At 42.9% G+C, this 18,554-nt stretch overlaps 1 protein-coding gene across 1 annotated transcript in view; it reads left to right on the plus strand.

The window, feature by feature from the left end:
• The window catches only part of FIG4 (FIG4 phosphoinositide 5-phosphatase), a 156,238-nt gene that overhangs the window by 99,424 nt on the left and 38,260 nt on the right, over positions 1 to 18,554 (plus strand). Inside the window, exons 16-19 of the mRNA XM_067546584.1 lie at positions 5,256 to 5,394; positions 11,853 to 11,911; positions 12,760 to 12,907; positions 14,377 to 14,460. Of these exons, the coding sequence (XP_067402685.1) occupies positions 5,256 to 5,394; positions 11,853 to 11,911; positions 12,760 to 12,907; positions 14,377 to 14,460 (430 nt within the window). The remainder of the gene's footprint in view (positions 1 to 5,255; positions 5,395 to 11,852; positions 11,912 to 12,759; positions 12,908 to 14,376; positions 14,461 to 18,554) is intronic.

The following is an 18,554-nucleotide window of genomic DNA, read 5'->3' on the forward strand; positions in this document are numbered from 1 at the left end:
CTCTGGTCGGTGGAGGAAAAGTGCTTGCAGGTCACCATGGAGGAGCTGAGAGCCATTCGCCTAGCGTGCAGGCTGTTCCTCCGATCCCTGATAGGCAGAGTGGTGCAGGCACTGCTGGACAACACTGCAGCCATTTTATATGAAGAGGCAGGGAGGGGCGCCCTCCCTGCCTCTCTGCGAGGAAACTACCCATCCGTGGGGCTTTGCCATGAGGCACAACTCCGCTGGACTGCCTCTCACCTCATGGGGGTGAGGAGCGATGAGGCGGATCGCCTCAACAGGTCGTTTCTGCCCCACCACGACTGGTCGCTGCACTCAGGGGTAGTGACTGCGATCCTCCAGAAGTGGGGTGTCCCGCAACCAGATCTGTTCGTGTCAGTTTGGAATGCACAGTGCCAAGGCTCGGCTTGCGCCGGGGTCATGAGAATGGGTTGCTTTCAGATACGTTCCTCAGTAACAGGATGGGGACCCTCAGGTATGCATTCCCGCCACTCCACTCCTGCCAAAGGTCTTACTGAACATAAACAGGGGCAGGGCGGATGTCATACTCACTGCTCAGGCCTGACTGAGCCAGCGCTGGCTCAGCATGCTGCTGGACCTTTCGTTCGCCCCGCCTATGGGACTCCCGAGGCGGCATGACCATCTCTTCCAGGACCACGGTTGCCCATTGCACCCGGTCCTGGATTCCCTGCAGCTCACAGCCTGGAGGCTCTGTGGCTGATGGAGGCAGAGGGAGCCTGCTTGGTGCAGGTCCCACAACTCCTGCTGGGCAGCAGGGACCCTTCTACACAGGTCATGTATCAGGCTAAGTGGACATGGTTTAACCCTTGGGCAGAGTCCCGGGGCATTCCGCCAGCCTCTTGCCTCCGCAGGCGACCCTGGAGTACTCCGGGGTCTGATGCTGGCCTAGTTGACGGTCCACTTGGCAGCTATTTTGGCCTTCCATCATCCACTAGCAGGAAGATTCCCGTTCTCCCATCCCACATTGGTCAGGGTGCTCAAGGGGGTGCATAGGTGGTATCCCCAGGTCCGCAACCCGGTGCCTCCCTGGGATATCAGCCTGGTCCTCTTGAGACTCATAGGGCCCTCCCCCTTGGAACCCATGGCTTCATGCCCTCTGCAAGCAGGGTCGGGCCTGGTTAGTACTTGGATGGGAGACCTCCTGGGAATACTGGGTGCTGTACGCGCTTCGTGGATGGTAGTCTTCCGGGCGGCCGTTATCTCAGCTTGGGGGGGTCTTGAAAATCAAGGCCTTGACCTCGGAGCCCCCTTATACACTATTCTATAAGGATAAACTGCAGTGGAGGCCATGCCCGGCCTCCCAGCCTGCGTTGGTTTTCGAATCTCGTTGTATCCACGATTGATCTCTCCCTGTGTTTTCCCAAACCGCGCGGTCTGGGTTTGGAGATGGCATTCGCTAGACGCGAGACGAGCCCTGGCCTGTTACATCAAAGACACAGCCGTTCCAGAAATTGGCGCAGCTTCTCGCTGCGGGGGGGCGGGACCGGATGAAAGGATCACCGATCTCCACCCAGCACATCTCCGCATGGATCACATCCTGCATCAAGTGCTGCTATGAGCAGGCGAAGGTGCCGCTGCCGGGTGTCATCACAGTGCATACACCCAGAGCTAAGGCCTCATCTGCGGCTTTTCTGGAGAGAGTGCCCCTGCAGGACATCTGCAGAGCAGCCGCCTGGTTGTCAGTCCACACCTTTATGTCCCACTACGCCATCGTTCAGCAGGCGAGAGGACGTAGGATTCGGCAGAGCCGTGCTGAGGGCAGCTCACCGGTAACTCCTACCCACCTCCAAGGTATGGCTATTTAATCACCTATATTGGAATGGATGTGAGCAATCACTCGAAGATAGAAAACAAGGTTACTTATCAGTAACTGTTGTTCTTCAAGATGTGTTGCTCATATCCATTCCACACCCGCCCTCCGTCCCCGCTGTCAGAGTTGGCAGAAAGAAGGGACTGAGGGGGCGTAGGGCCGGCAGTGCCTCGTGCTGCGGCATGAGCGCGGCACTCCAGGGGACGCCAGTGCCGGCCCTACAGGGTCTGCTAAAGGGAAAAAAGTTCCAGGAACCATGCACTGTGGCATGCACATACCTATATTGGAATGGATATGAGCAACACATCTCGAAGAACAACAGTTACTGGTAAGTAACTTTGTTTTTATGTCTAAGCAGTTTTGGTTAATTTTTTTAAACTGAATTAAATTTGCATAGTTGTGAGAAATTTAATGACAGAAGACCATTTAAATTAAAAAAGTTTAAAGCTTTATTGCCATTAAAACAGTAGTTCTCGACCTTTGCAGACTGCTGTACCCCTTTCAGGAGTCTGATTTGTCTTGCGTACCCCAAGTTTCACCTCACTTAAAAATTACTTGCTTACAAAAATCAGACTTAAAAAAAAGTGTCACAGCACACTATTAAAGAAAAATTGTTTACTTTCTCGTTTTGCCTGTATGAAATTTTAGTTTGTAGTGACTTTGCTAGTGCTTCTTATGTAGACTGTTCTAAAACTAGGCAAATATCTAGATGAGTTGATGTATTCCCTGGAAGACCTCTTCGTACCCCAGGGGTACCTGTACCCTGGTTGAGAACCACTGTATTAAAACACAAATTGTCAACATCACATGTCACAATACACAAAATAAAAATTCTTAAATCAAACTCTTGTGTTCTCAGGTTGCCCTTTTCTTACTTTGCCTATTTGTACATTTCAGTTATTGAGGGAAATATTTTTCCATTGGTTTGTGTTGTACAGTGAAATCAATGTTTACCAAACTTACTGATAAAAGTCTAATCCCTCCAAGCCTATTTATAGTGAGACTTGAGGAGCTCAGTCTGTTTATTGTATTAAAGAGAAGGCTAAGGGGTGACTTGATCACGGTCTAGAAGTACAGGGTAACAGAAATTGGATAATGAGCTCTTTGGTCTAGTAAACAAAGGTATAACACGATCCAGTGGCTGGAGACTGAAGTAGACAAATTCAGACTGAAAGTTAGTTTGTAAATATTTAACTAGTGAAGGTAATTAGTCATTAAAACAACTTAGGGTTGTGGTGGATTCTCAGTCACTGGCAATCTTTAAATCAAGATTGGATGCTTTTCCAAATAGGTGTGCTCTAGTTCAAAAGGGCAGTAATTCAAGGATGTTCTGTGGCCTTATATTATATACAACAATATTGTTATATATAAGGTCACAGGACTTCCTTGAATATATTGTTATACATGGGGTAAAACTAGATAAACAAGTGTCCTTTCTGGCTTTATAATCTATGAATATATGAAAGCAGAGGAGAGAGGAGCTGCACCTGTGGCTCATCAGAGTAGAATCCCCTCTCTGCCCTTACAGGGCACACCTTGCTTGTTTGTTATATTCTCAACACACAAACCTCCAGCGTCCACTCACCTCCTCCTGAGCACCACCCATAGTCTCCTAAAGTCTCATGCCACTCCACAGCCCTGCCTGCACCATATTTCCCCACATGCCTCTGTTCACACCTCTCGGCTCACCCCCAAACCCCTTTTCACAGTCACTTGCCAGCCTCTTGAGTCTCCATAAAGATGTTACATGTTGCAAGAAAGGGAGCAAGCCTGTTGGGGATGTAGCAAGCCAAATGAGTTGTGGAGAGTAGGTGAGTTTTCATTGAAAAGTTGATTGGTGCAGTGCGGGTTGCCTGAAGCCCAGGCTAAGGCATCAGCACTTGATGGATTCTCCCACTGCTGCTGTGTGCACCAAGGCTTCAGAGTCATGGGTATCTCTGCTCCATTGTGCCTTTTCCCTCAGTGCAGCCAATGGTACCTGGTAGTGTCCAGGCCAGATGGGCACCTCTGGGATAGGCTAAGCAGCTGCCTGCGGCACCAGTAAGTATCTTCACCAACTCCAGTGCCATCTACACATGATATTGGTCCCTCATCTCCCTGAGCCCAGCTGACACTGGACAGCTACCTCTTTCCCCTCTCCATCTCCACTCCTCCCACCTCACCAAGCAGCTCCCTTCGCCTCCATCCTCTCTCCTCCCCAGTCCAACAAATCTGTTTCCATGCTCTGTGAAATCCACCAAACACATATTTCAAACAAGCCAGACACTCCATTCCACTCAAGCATCTGGTGACCTGATAGCTACTCCTCCCCTCCTGCAGGGGCAGGACCTAGCAGCCCAACAACCCATCTCTCACCTTGGGGGGAAGGAGGTCATTCTGCTCCCTTCTGCCACAGCATACCATGAGAGAAATTTATGGGGGCACCCTTACCCTGTGGGACATGCACAGCCTGCGAAGTGAGGATCACTCTGATAGGCAGCAAGCTGTGGCAGTTTTGAGTGGGTCATGGTGCTGAACTCACTGCCCAAGTCAGAAGTTGTGCATTGCTTTCTGCAAACATACAGTCCATTAACGCAGTCCAGCAGGGTCCACATGGGGCAGTTAAAATGGAACACAGTGCCTATGGTGTGGGTGGTGAATTGAGCATCCCAAACCCCACTTACAAAATGAGCCAAAAACACCCCAAAAAATGCAAAAAGGTTTCTGAAGTGCTTGCAAATGTGTGAGACTACAGCCAATATCATGGTCGGTCCAGGTTATGGCTGTTGGTGTTACTAAATGTTACTTCAGCTTGTACCGCTGTTATTGCTGTAATATGCACAAAAGTGCATCTAAAATGCACAGTAAGCATTCAAAAAAACTACCCCAACCCACTGTCTCTGTTTGGCTTCGCACCTCTAGCACTTGGTGCTGCTCCAAGCAGCCTCCCTAATTCTTCCCTTTTTTTTATAAGCATCCCAAAAAACCACGGAGTAAAGGTGGCATCTCTGGTATTAGCTGATGAATCTGAATAGCTTTATTAGCTAATTGTTATTCCAGACAAAAGGAGTACATCTTTTTGTATATATCTTTAAAAGTTCAAATGTCTGAATTGGAATGTGGTTATGTGTGAAGTATGACGTTTGTAGAGACTACTGTTTAGACAGAAGAATCCAAAGAAATGTGAAGAAAATAGGCCAAAATACCTAAAAAGGGAGCATTTAAAAATATTCTGCTACAAATGTTAGTAAATATTATATTAAAAATACTTTTTAAAATGTCCAATGTCCTCTGAAAAGTTTAAATTCAAGTACTGAAGTGTGAAACAGTGGGATATTAGTCTTGCTTTAAGTACAGATTTCATTACTATGGTGGTGCTACATCCTCCATCATACTTTTGTGAGCATAAGCACCAGAACATCACAGTGTACCTCTTGTCTTGCAGATGCTGACAGGCAAGACTCAATTAACCTATTTTTGGGAGTATTCCAGCCTGCAGAAGGAAAACCTCATCTTTGGGAACTTCCTACAGACTTTTACTTGCATCACAAGAATACTATGAGTCTTTCACAGACAAGGCGAAGGTATTTTGTAGTTTCCTATTATTGTTCACTTTCATAATACAGTTTCAAAATTTAAAAATCTTTATATTGAATTTGAACTGTCACTGAAAAATACATTTTGCTTTCCAAAGTTAGCAGATAAATTACTCTGCCTTGCAAAGATGGGTTATTTGAAACAAATACATCACTGCCATATTTTAAACATTTGTAAAAGCATTAACTATTATAATTTATTTTTATGAAATGTGTGACATTTTGTTTTGATGAAATGCTTCCATTTGATGGAATTTCATATGAATGAAGCTTGCAATGTGAAATGATTTACTATTTTACTGAAGTGCAGTTACCGGAATTTCATTTATCTGTAGGCTGAAGTATTTCTGTTCAATTTCAGCCAGTCATATTTATTGATATAGTGATTGGTTGATTGGCGTCCTTTCGTTTGCGAGAGATGATGGAAATTGCAGACTATGATTTAGATGACTTGCAATGTTTCATGTGACTAAATAGTCCAATCCAAGATTTGCATAATCTTTTGTAGTTACTGCAAATATATATGACTTGGTTGGGAGCTGCTTGCTTCCTACAAGCTCTTTTCTCTGACCTACAGGAGCCAGCTCCTGTCATGGACTTTGATGCCCTGATGGAGACTATGGCGCCACTTGTTACAATCACTTGCCAAGGTTTCCTATTGGTCAGGTTCAATTCCAAATTCCTTCGTATCTTGTGTGTATGTGTCTTTATAGTGAAGCTTGGGATGTCCTGTTGTTATTCCCTCTGAAAGCTCCCCATGTAGTATGTATGTCCTTAGGTATGCATCCATCTTCCAATATGCTCAGATGGCCCAACCAATGCAGTTGTCTTTCCTTGAGCAGGGCTGTCACACTTGGTACATTTGCCCTTTGAAGAACCTCTGCGTTAACTTTATCTTGCCATTTGATGTTAAGTATACAGTTTAAGTAGAAACTATTTAATCTTTTCTCCTGGTGAGTGTAAGTGGTCCATGTTTCCCCACCATACATGAGTGCTGAGGATGCAAGCTTGCTACATTAGCATTTTGGTCTTGATAGTAAGCTTTGAGTTGTTCCATGTGCTTTTATTTAGTCTACTAAAGGTGGTGGCAGCATTTCCAATGCAAACATTTAGTTCTTCATCCAGTGATAAGTTGATGGTCACTGTAGAACAGGGGTGTCAAACTCATTTGCTATGGTGGACCAGATTTGAATTAAATGTACTTCAAGTGGGCCATACATACCATGAATCGAAATACTAGGCACAACCATTTTTATGTAGTATTATATTTTATTTGCTAGATATCAGCAATATAAAAACTGCAGTAAATTCACTTCTACAACTACTACTATTTTACGATTAAAAGAATGGATCAATGATTAAGAATTATAGTACTGCGCGATGCCCCAAGACCACACTGTCCCTCTCCCGCCTTTTGGAGCACTGTGTCTTGTGCACACAGTGCTCCACGTGCTGCCGCCAGAGTACACCAATCTCGTGGCAGCGTGTGACGCTGCAACATCTTGTAGCGTTGTACTCTCTGGCGACAGCGCGCGACGCTGCCAGAGAGTAGAACGCCGCGAGATGTCGTGGCAGCACACGCTGCCACCAGAGGTCGGACCGAAAAGGTTGGCGGGCTGTATCCGGCCCATGGGCCGGATGTTTGACACCCCTGCTGTAGAACCTAAATAACTAAACTTTTGGACTACTTCTAGCTGATTTGCATTTAAGGTGATTAAAAAATCTTGTGGAACCCCTGTCCTAATACAACAGTTTTCTTTATGCTGATGGTGGGAGCAAATGCCTGACAAGCACTTGAAAAGCAGTCCATGAGTTCTTGTAGTAGATCTTCATCTTGAGCTATAAGGGCAGCATCGTTAGCAAATAGAAGTTCCCTGATTAGCACCTTTTTTACTTTAGACTTTGCTTTAAATCGTGAGAGATTAAAGAGTTTCCCATCTGATTGTGTGTCGAGATACACTCCATTAGTAGTAATGTATTTGAAATAGGATAATTGGCATTCAGTTTTTTCTGTGATGCAACCAGTTTTCAAGAGTATATGCTAAGTAAATGTAGACCAAGAAATTTACATTTTTATTTCTTACCCACCTTCAAACCCTAGACCAAACTAGTCCGATTTGAAGATTATATCAATCTAGTTTAATCTGTCACCCCATTATAGTTTGTGCCTTGTAGTTTATAAGCAATAATAAAGCCAAAGCACTTGAAATGAGAGAGGATTTTTTGAGGATAACTTCAGCACATTGAATTACTCTGTTTAGGATTTGTAATGACTGACCACCTCCCTACATTAGACTAATTTTATAAGGACATGCGATATTGCAAATTAGTAAAGACCCTTTCAAAGCTGCTATTGGTGCTTCACCTGATTTGGTTAGATGTTCCATTGATCCTGTCTTACTTGTCCATTGTGTGGGCTTGGTTACTTCAATTGTTGGATCTGAAATTCTGCTTTAGATTTTACTGGAGAAGATTCAGGTGCCTTAAAAAAATCGATATAGCTACTTAACACTACACATCAGGTCATCCTGCATCCAAAAGAACTGTTTCTAAATTATCATTTTCTATTGTTTCATCCGTTTGCATAAGCAGCATTACATAAGAACATAAGAATGGCGATACTGGGTCAGATCAGTGATTCATCTAGCCCAGTATCTTGTCTTCTGACGGGTTGATGCCAGATGCTTCAGAGAAAGTGAACAGAACAGGGCAATTATCAAGTGATACATTCCCTGTCATCCAGTCCCAGCTTCTGTCAGTCAGATTTAGGGACACCTAGAGCATGAGGTTGCATCCCTGACTATCTTGGCTAATAGCCATTGATGGAACCTATCCTCCATGAACTTGTCATATTCTTTTTTTGAACGCACTTATACTTTGGGCCTTCACAACATTCCCTGGAATTGTCTTTTGAGAGGTTTTTTTTTTATGCGCATTTGTATCAGCCATACAGTCAACCTCCAGTTAGTCTGGCCATGTAAAATCTGTGCAACATTTTTATTCACTTTATTCTCCACTTATCCTGAACATTTGTGTAATGCTGTGTGGCAGAGTGAATTCAACTAATGTGTTGCAAAGATTATTTCTCAAATGAATGTCCCAATCTCCCTTTAATCCATTATTTTGTTTATTTCAAAATCTGTTGTGTTCTTGCGTGTTTTGTTTTTCTTTGAAATGGAAAGTTAAAATTGCTACTTATTATTTTTTCTTCTATCTGTTAACTGTTCTGAGTATATATTTTTTTTCTGGTCAAAATTTGTAATTTTTAGTTTTTTGGATTAGAATTCATAATATACAGGCAAAATTGTTTCATGTGGAAATAATGGCTTCTGAGTAGGTAGATACTGTAGATAATTGAGATATAGATATGTATTTCTATATCGACATTGCCATTCTCCTGTCTATTTGATTGCCTATGCCAATTTAAATTGTGATCTCTTAAGAAGACATGAGCTGATGTATTTGTACAGCACCTGAGAAAACTGGGGCTGTGACAGTTTTCTGTCACACTTGAACCCAACTTGATTCAGGAAGGGTGTAATGTGCAACTAGGGGCCAAATCAGCCTCACCCATGACACCAGAAACATGTGTCAGGCTTCAAAGGAGGAGCTAAAAGGGGAGAGCCCAGGACAGTTGGAGGCTGGCTGGGCGGGGAAGCATTGCAGAAGAGAATCCTGGCTGGGGCCAAGAACTGAAGGCTTCTGCCTATCAGAATTTCCCCCAATGGAAAGTAGGCCTGGTCTGGGATGATTACCATGTTTGGCTGCCAGCAATTGGCTTAAGCTTGCATGAGCAAACAGAGTGGAATCATTTGTTTTCTTGGTACACTCTAGAGCTTGGGAGGTGCAAAGAGTCTGCCGAAAACTGAGCCCTAAGTGGTGGAAATTGTTTTGTTTTGTCAGTTTTGGACTTTGGGTACTGTAGAAATGGTGAAACTGTTACGTAACCTAGCTGGAGCACTAAATCACTTCAACCTGGAAGGTGGTGGAGGTGTGGCAGATCAGCGGAAGACCTGGAGGGAAGTAGAGGTAGAGATAGTCATTGCCACATCATGCCGCAACGTAAGTAGGTGCAAGGAGTGGCATGCAGCCACAGGGATCCCAATCATAACTGGGGTCCTTGGCCACCATGGCAATAAAATAATAACAATAATGATGAAAAATACTATGTTTGGGGCCATGGAAAAAGACAGAAGAAGTTACTTACTGTAACAGAAACTTCTTTCCACTTCCCAGGCCTTTCCCCTCTCGCCTTCAGAAATAAAAAATTCATAACAACTTGTATATACTACCACTGGAATTCATGGAGAAAGAACAAAATGGAAGGAGTCTGGAATCATGGAAATGGGGCTCTTCCCTTGTCATTTGGCTCATCCTCAGTGCCAGCAGCAGGACAGTGCTTGGGTGAGATCAGCTGACTGAAACTGAACCCAGCAAAAACAGGCGATGCTGGTGGCCAGAGGAAAGTATTTTGAAGAGCTTGCAGACACAATGCAGTCTTTATTGGTTGAAGATACACAACCACAATTGGTCAAGTCAATCTGTAATCTAGGAGTTAACTTAAGGTCAGAGGAATTCAAGAGCTCACATAGCAGCACCTTTTTGAGAAGTGCTTTCTACCATCTCCACTTGGCTAGGAAACTCCATTCCATTCTGGCAGATGAAGACCTGGTCTTAATTATTTATGCCTTCATCACCTCTCAGATGGATTACAGCAATGCCTGGTCATGAAGGCTTTAGAACTTAGGAAATTTCAGCTAGAACATTTTCAGAACACTGCAGTGCATCTCCTCAGCAACACAGACTACCATGAACATAGTCCTTAGCTCTTTATATTGGGTTGCTATAGAATTTTGAATCAAGTTCAAGGTCCTGTCTTTATTTTCAAAGTGCTCCATGGCCTGGATACCTAAAAGATCATGGCCAACAATTATGCTACTCTGGTGCAATGGAATTCTCAACAATAAAAGTAAAGCTTGTCTGTCCACGAGCCAGAACTTTCTTTGGGTGCAGTCTGAGACTGTGGAGGAACTAATGAATATCATGAACCTTGCAACTTTCCACTACAAGTGCAAGGCACATTTCTTTGACTTTGCCTTCTCTAACATAAACCACATAACAGGTATATCCATAGAAAGACAGACAGTTGTTTGTTGATTTTTCATTCATTCATCCACATTCCAAATTTCTACCCAAAGTCATAACAACTTTTCATTTGAACCAACTGATAAACTTCCCCACATTTTTCCCAAATCACATAGTAACCAATGAGACGCAGCCCTCCATTCACTGGACGTATGGCATGCAGTATCATTCTACTTGGATAGAACTAGGCCATTCAGAAAATCACCACATCTGTTCATAACTACCACCGAGAGATCAAAGGGCAATGCTATATCAAAACAGCACCTCTCTAAATGGATTTCACAATGCATATGCCTCTCATATGAACTCCATAATGAAAAAGCTCCTACCTCGATAAGAACACACTCCACATTAGCACTGTCAACCTCCATTGCATTACTTCCAATGTTCAAATTATTGACATATGCAAGGCAGCCATGTGGGTGTCCTTAGATACATTCGCCCCACACTATGCCATTATGCAGGATTCCTCTGAAGACACGTACAGTCCTATCCTCCGCTATACAAGCCTCTTCAAAGCCCCAACCTCTCAGCCAGGGGCACTGCTTTGTAGTCACCTACAGTGAATCACGCATGGGGACACGACTTGAAGGAGAGGGTTACTCACCTTGTGCAGTAACAGGTTCTTAGAGATGTGTCTCCATTGGTGCTCCACTACCCGTCTCCCGTCCCTCTGCTTTGGAGAGTAACATATGGGCTCTGTTGCAGTGAAGGAACTGAAGGCGGTCGGATCACACAGCGCAATATATGTTTCCTACGTGCTGCGTGAGGCAGAGGAGGTATGCATGTGTGGGCCAATAGGCACTACTATTCTAGATTTCCAACTCCAGACACAAAGGTGCTGCTGCACCAACAGTAGAGCGCTCATGGGGGGACACATCTCGAAGAACCTCAGTTACTGCACTCTTTTGCAATGTTATGACCATTTTTGTCTTAGACACCTCTCCACATGCTTGTTTGATCTCCCTCAATGTGTTGTGTCTTAAGCCCCAATTCTGCATCTGCAGCCAAACAGGTGGATCCCTGAAGGCAGACTGCTGCACCGGCATAGAGCCCCACTGACTTCGAGTCTGTCCACAAAGATGCAGTTACATGATTGGGGCCTGTTGAACTCCTCAGGCTAAGGATGGTTCTTTCCTTTCTCCCACCCCTGCAGTATAAACCACCATGTACAATTAGGTCACTATACAATGTATAAAAGGTGGTGTGCACATTTTTAGATGTGATAGCAGATTGAATATTTATTTCCTATATAAAATATTATAGTAAAGTCAATTCTATGTGTCAATTTTCCCCCATAGCTATACTTACTGGTGGACACAAGGTGTATTAAATCATTTACCACTACCTTATGATGAGGGTAAGTACTCTGTTTTCTTTTTGTTTTAGAGCAATGATTCTCAACCCACAGCCCATGGGCCACTTGCAGCCCAATCAGCACACAACTCTGGCCCATGTGACATCATCAGGGCCATACAGGCCATGCTATTGTGTGGATGCGGCCCACGTAACACATAGAGAGCTGCGTATGTGGCCCGCAGTGGTAAATAGGTTGAAAACCACTGTTTTAGGGAGTATATTGGGAAAATACTGATTATTTTGATTCAGCCATGTTTGCATGTAATTCCTTTAATAAACCAATTATGAAAGCTGTGCAGTTATCATAACAGCTGACGAGTATTTCCTTCAGATGAACGGTGGATTTCAATAACATATATGAGATGCCTTCATCAAACCTGCCAAATGTCCATCAATAAATTGTAGAGTCTGATATTGTGAATGTGGTGCTTACTGTAAATTTGTGGATATCACTTTGGTTCCTATAAGTTCACATGCGGGGAAGCGTTTTAAATAGTTTTTTGCCTTTCCCATTTACATGTGGCAAGGAGTATTGTAAATTGGTGATGCACAAGAATAGTCTAGCTGATGATGATTAAAATACAATTGGAGTACACATCACCACTTCCCTACCTGGGAGACTGTTCAAATCAGAAATGTCATTTTAAAAGGGAATCAAATTTTGGTGCTAGTTAACTTTTACAATGTATCCACTTAATTATGTATGTCTTGTTCTTGGATTTTATTTCCTGTTCTATAGAAGGAATATAGGGAAATGTCTGGTTAAATTATAGGAATAATACAACTTTTATTTAGGTTTTTCCAAATGTGCTAATGGTTAGCATTAGAACAGATTGTCTGTTTTTTCAGTGACATGTATGGAAAACAGAAGGAAGTTGATAGTGAAGAAATTTCACAAATATGAAGAAGAGATTGATATTCACAATGAGTTCTTTCGGCCATATGAATTAAGCAGTCTTGATGACACCTTTTGCTTGGCAATGAGCAATTCTATAAGGTATGTTTGGTGGTATAAACCATAATATTTAGATTTCACAATTCTAATACATAACCTGAAACTTACTATAGTATGGGGGTTCTCAAACTTTTTTAATCTTGTCCCATTTTAGCATTTGTTTTTACTGGGAGCCTATGCCACCCCCTTACAATAGTGGGAAGGGTACAGCTCTCTACTGTTGCTAATGCATTTATTCAGGAAATACCAGGTAAATTACTCAAAATACAAATCAGATGGTACTATAAAAACACACCTTACCTGTATTAGTGCTGCTGATGTTAGTCAGTGAGAGATTTGAGTAAGTGGCATCGCAACCTGATGCACAGGTCATAACATCTTTCAAATTTGGCCCGGCTTCCCCTCTGTCTGGTGTGATGGAGGATGGCTGAACCAAATTAAGTGAGTGGTGTTTTAACCTGGCACTTGATCCCCACACTTTTACTATAACTACTGAATTATTAAAAGGTTCACTGCCCCCATCCTGAAAATTTAATGTGCCACCCCAATTAAGAACCTCTGGTTTAGAACTTTATTCAGCTGGAAAGAGGGCATTTACAAGTATGGTAATGTAGGCTACTTCATTTCAGTTCATGCAGTTTTGTCTACATAAAGCCGTAGTCTACGGGATGTGAATTATAGACCACTCTAACATGTTGCTCTCTAACAGCCCCATGTAGACCCTGCTGGTGTGAACTAAAAGGTTCCTAGTTCTCTTTGAGGTAGTCCCATTTCAAACATGACTATGTTAACGTGAACTAGATACCTTTTAGTTCATACCAGCAATGTCTATATGGGATCCTTAAAGTGCGGCATGTTAGAGTGCTCTATAAGTCACACTCTCATAATCTGGACTGTGGCACTATGTAGACAAGCCCATTTCCAATTCTGATTTAGAATAAAAATTATGATTATTTCAGATATGTTCTGTTTCTATCTTAAAAATTGTGTGCAATTGGAGTTGATGAAAACAATCATCTAGAATGTTTTCAGGCTGGCAGCTGTGACACCTTGGCTCATACCAACTGAGTATTTTAAAAATTATTTTGAGTATGCATATTCTGTCTAGTGGCTTTTGTGGAAATTATATCTAAAATGACCATTTGAATTTATTTGAGAGTCAACACCATCATAAAAATATTGTTGGGTCTGCAGCAGTCCCACCCTACTTCACAAATGACAGCTCTGTTGCATGATCATGTTTTGTGGGTCTGTGTGATGCAACTGTAAGGCATCTTAAATCTCTTTGGATTTTAATTTTTACATGATTGTTTGTGACCTGTAATCAAGTTTAACCTAGACAATCCTTTTTAATTCATGACAACCATTTTTAAATTCAGCACTAAATGTTACAGGATGTGCAGACTTATAGATGTGAAGAATTTTCAACAAAAACTGACAAAATATAATTTTGGAAGCATATTCCACATGTTGAGCTTTGTTTTATGGCTGATTTTCCTCCTCTCTTCCAGAGATTTCATGCCTAAGAATGTTGGAATTGATCCAAGTCCATTTACTGTGCGTAAACCTGATGAAACTGGAAAATCAGTGGTGGGGTAAGATTTGTATATAATATATAGAATTTAAGATATTGTACTGGCATAATAACATCAACATTGTAGTGTATAATGCAATTAACAATAAAAAAGGCATAATTACTTAGCTTAAGATGAGCAATGACTTGAAGGGGACATACAAGGCACTCAAGTTGTGACTTGAGGCATAAAGCTAAAATCCAAGTACCTACCTGTACTCCAGAAGAGAGTATGAGGGATCCAAGGCCTATTGAGGTAAATGGAAAGATTCTTATTGACTTCAATGGACTTTGAATCAGGCCCTGACTATATTTATTACAGTATGTGTAGTATCTTGTAGTACTGTACATTGCCCTGTGTATGCTGGATAAACAGAATCTATGAAATTGCTTATGTGAGAGTACCCATTAAAACATAATACAGATTATTCATAATTTAGAGTAATAATGAAAATTTTCTGTCATATGTAGCAGACATTAATTTGCATCTAAAGCAGCTTTATAAATAACTGTCTTCTCCCCTGAACTAAATCTTAAGGAAAACCCTGTTGATGATTTTTTTTTTTTTTTTAAAAGGTATACTTGTGCTAATAACATTATTTTTAGAAGAAATAGAGAGAAGAGAAATTATAGAATAAAAAAGTCCCAATATATTCAGGATTGTAATGTTGACTAAATTAGTGAATACAGATAATAATGCACAAAAATTACAAGATGCTATACGATTATATCTAGGGTTGTTAGGAAAAAGCTGGTGTACATAAGATAGTATATTATTGATAGAATGCTGTACTGTATTTTCTAATACATATTTTGATCTGTATCGGGGTGGCAACTTACTGACTTCCCGAGGGTCGTCCCCCGTGCTGGGCAAAATCCTCTAGCCCTACCACCCTGCTGCAGGGCAGAAGCTCTCAGCTTCTCACCCCTGTCTCATAGGCGGAGAATGAGGGTGAGAGGGAATAGGGGGCTCTATGAGCCACACTTTAACTGTAAAAGAGCCGGATATGGCTCATGAGCCACAGTTTGGCCACCCTGATATATAGCATAGTGTATGCAGTATGCTTTAAGTTTTTAATGTGTAATATATTTCTCAAAAGACAGTCTGCTGTTAGTCATAAGAGTAGTTTGAGAATTTGACATCAGAAATTAACATTAGAATTGCTTTCAGTGTTCTAATATAAAATTAAAAGACCATCTGAAGATCTGGTCTTAAATGTTTATCTTAAAAAGAGTATCACCATTCTTCTGCGAGTGACTGTGCATGTCCATTCCATTCTTGATGGTTTGTGTGTGCACTCAGCTCACAGTTGTCAGAAATTTTTCCATCAGTGGTACCCATTGGGGTGGCTCAAGTGCCCTCTATTGCCATGTGCCATTGTGTGCCAGGATAAAGGGCCCAGCCACCCACAAGCTCCCACAACTCATTCTTTCCATCATGTGACAGTCGCTGGAATTGCTTAGCAAGGGCTCTCAGTGTGCTTGTTATAAATTAGTTGTAGATAGTTTACTAGTTGATTACTACTTAGTTAATAGTGTTGATATGCTACATTTTGTTTTTCAGTCCCCAGTTTGGGGTTTTTCCATTTCTTGGCACCAGGGATGCCTCAGTCCCCAGGTTTCAAACCCTGTATCTCTTGCACTAGGCCAGTGCCAATGAGTGACCCACACTCAAGCTTCTTGAAGTGTTTAGGGGATGCTACTATGCAAGATTGTTGTCAGATTTGTAAAGACTTTAAGCTTGGGACAGGAAAGGCAGAGAAGCCAGGCTAAAGATTTTGCTCAAGGAAATGTCCCTGTGACCTTTGTCAGAGCCTGGCCATTCAAACTCAACACCTTGTGCCTCAGCATCAATTAGGAGCATGCCTCCTATATTGCCTGAAACGCAACATCACTCACCTTCCACAATAAGCCGACTGTTAAGAGAGGAAGGTTGCCATCACTGAAGCCCTCTAGGCATGGTGATAAAAGTAGAGTGCAGCTGAAACCCAAGCACTACTCTTCTCTGGCACTGCAGAAGCCGGCACTGTTGATTCCAACACTAATTGCATTGCCTGAAAGGTGTGCCTTCTACAACGGTGATCACTCAGCATCCCGAGACCATCTCCCTACCAATCATGCTGCAGGCTTGGCAGCTTTTGCAACAGCATGAAATCTGGTGAGCCTTTCGGTACAGATATCTCTGGTGGTGCAGGAGACTGCGTTCTCAATACCAGCAGACAGACAGAGACACCAGCAGCATCGGTGCAGCTCTCGGTACCAAGACTACGTCTGTTACCTCAGCCTTCATGCACAATCATCCCTTCTTCCAACATCAGAGAGGGCTGAATGTAAATACTGTGTTCCCTCCATGGGGTTTGACTATCTATATTCTCATCCCTCCTCCCACCTCAGGCTCTTTGTTGGTGTCAGCAGCCAAGAGCAAGTTTGCAATGTCTTGTTAAGTAGTAGAAAGCCCTCTGCCAGATCTTCATACGTTTCTAAATGGAAGCATATTTCTATCTGGTCCTCTCAGTCTGGGAATTTGTCCATGCAGTCCTCTAGTCCAGTGGTTCCCAACGTTTTTGAGTGAAAGTCCCACTAGTTAACACTGGGTAAAGCACATGCCCCACCCCTACCTCCCTGCCCCACCCCCTCACCAGCCATAAACACATATAACTGCTATAAACACATATAATGATAACACTAAATTACATAATAAATTACTCTTACCTGAGTAAGAAGCGAAACCTTCCCTGGCGCAGCTGCCACCACATGCCTCGTGTGGCCCCGCCTCTTCCCCTCCCTCATGGACTGAGGGTAATGGAGGCAAGCTCTGGTGGGTTGGCCAGGGCTACTCCAGGCCCCCACTGGTGCAGAGCTGCTCCTCTCCCGCTGGGTGTCTGGCTGGTATGGGACTTGGGGGGCTGTTCCTCCACTCCAGCCAGCACAGACGGGGGGCTGCTTCTCCACTCCTGCTGGTGTGGAGCTCGAGGTTGCTGCACCCAGTGCCGAGTTCAGGGAGCTAAATGACCTCAATGTTACTGAAGCCTCATGGACCCCCTGGAAACTTTGGCACTCCCACCCCAAGCATATCCTGGACTAGCTATTGCACCTAAAACAGCACAGGTTGGCAATTATTTCTGTTAAGGTCCACCTCCTGGCAGTATCAGCTTCCCATCCTCATGTAGAAAATTGTTCTATGTTTTCTGAAGGACCTAGTTAGGTTGTACCCTCAGATAGTCTCCCCTGGGACATGAACCTAGTTTTGTCAAAGCTTGTGGGGCCTCCATTTGAGCCTCTAGCACGTGCTTCTTATTGCACCTATCACTTAAGGTGGCTTTCTTTGTGGCTATCACTTCAGCCAGTAGGGTGGCTGAACTTCATGCTCTGACATCTAAACTATCTTACACAATCTTCTTTAAGAATAAAATATATTTACGCCCTCATCTGAGATTTCTCTCTAAAGCGGAGTCTCATTTTCATAATAACCTGTTAGTTTACTTACTTACATTTTACCCCAAACCACATGCCAATGAAAGAGCAATACCTGCACACCTTAGATGTTAGGAGAGCTTTGGCATTTTCATTGACAGGATTAAATGGTTTAATTTGTCAACCCAACTACTGGTGGCCATTGCAGACAGAATGAAGGGTCTCCTAATCTGTTTGCAAAGAATTGAATCTTGGATAACTTCTTGCATTCGTATATGTTACAGTCTGGCAGGCATTTCTCTGCTGAGCAAAGTGACAGTATAGTCTATAAGATCGCAAGGGTCCTCCATGACATTCCTTGCACAAGTTCCTATCCAAGAAGTTTGTAGAAGGGTGACTTAGTTTTCAGTCCATACCTTTGCATCGATTTATGCCATCACTCAGTATTCTAGAGACAATGCTAAATTTGGACAAGTTGTACTCTAGACTGTGTGTACATGAACTCTGATTCCCTCCTCCTATTGTACAGTTTGTGAGTCACCAAAAGTGGAATGCATGTGTGCAACCCCTCACAGAAGAAAAAATGATTACTAACTTTCAGAAAACTATTGTTCTTCAAGATGTTACACGTGACCATTTCACAAGCTGACCTCCTACCCCCCCCCCCCCTCTGCACTGACGTCCTGCAAGAAGAAACAGGAA

The sequence above is a fragment of the Emydura macquarii genome, unplaced genomic scaffold (assembly GCF_026122565.2).
Source record: "Emydura macquarii macquarii isolate MOO-44397 ecotype Brisbane River unplaced genomic scaffold, CSIRO-AGI_Emac_v2 contig_1146, whole genome shotgun sequence".
In the NCBI taxonomy this organism is placed as follows: domain Eukaryota; kingdom Metazoa; phylum Chordata; order Testudines; family Chelidae; genus Emydura; species Emydura macquarii.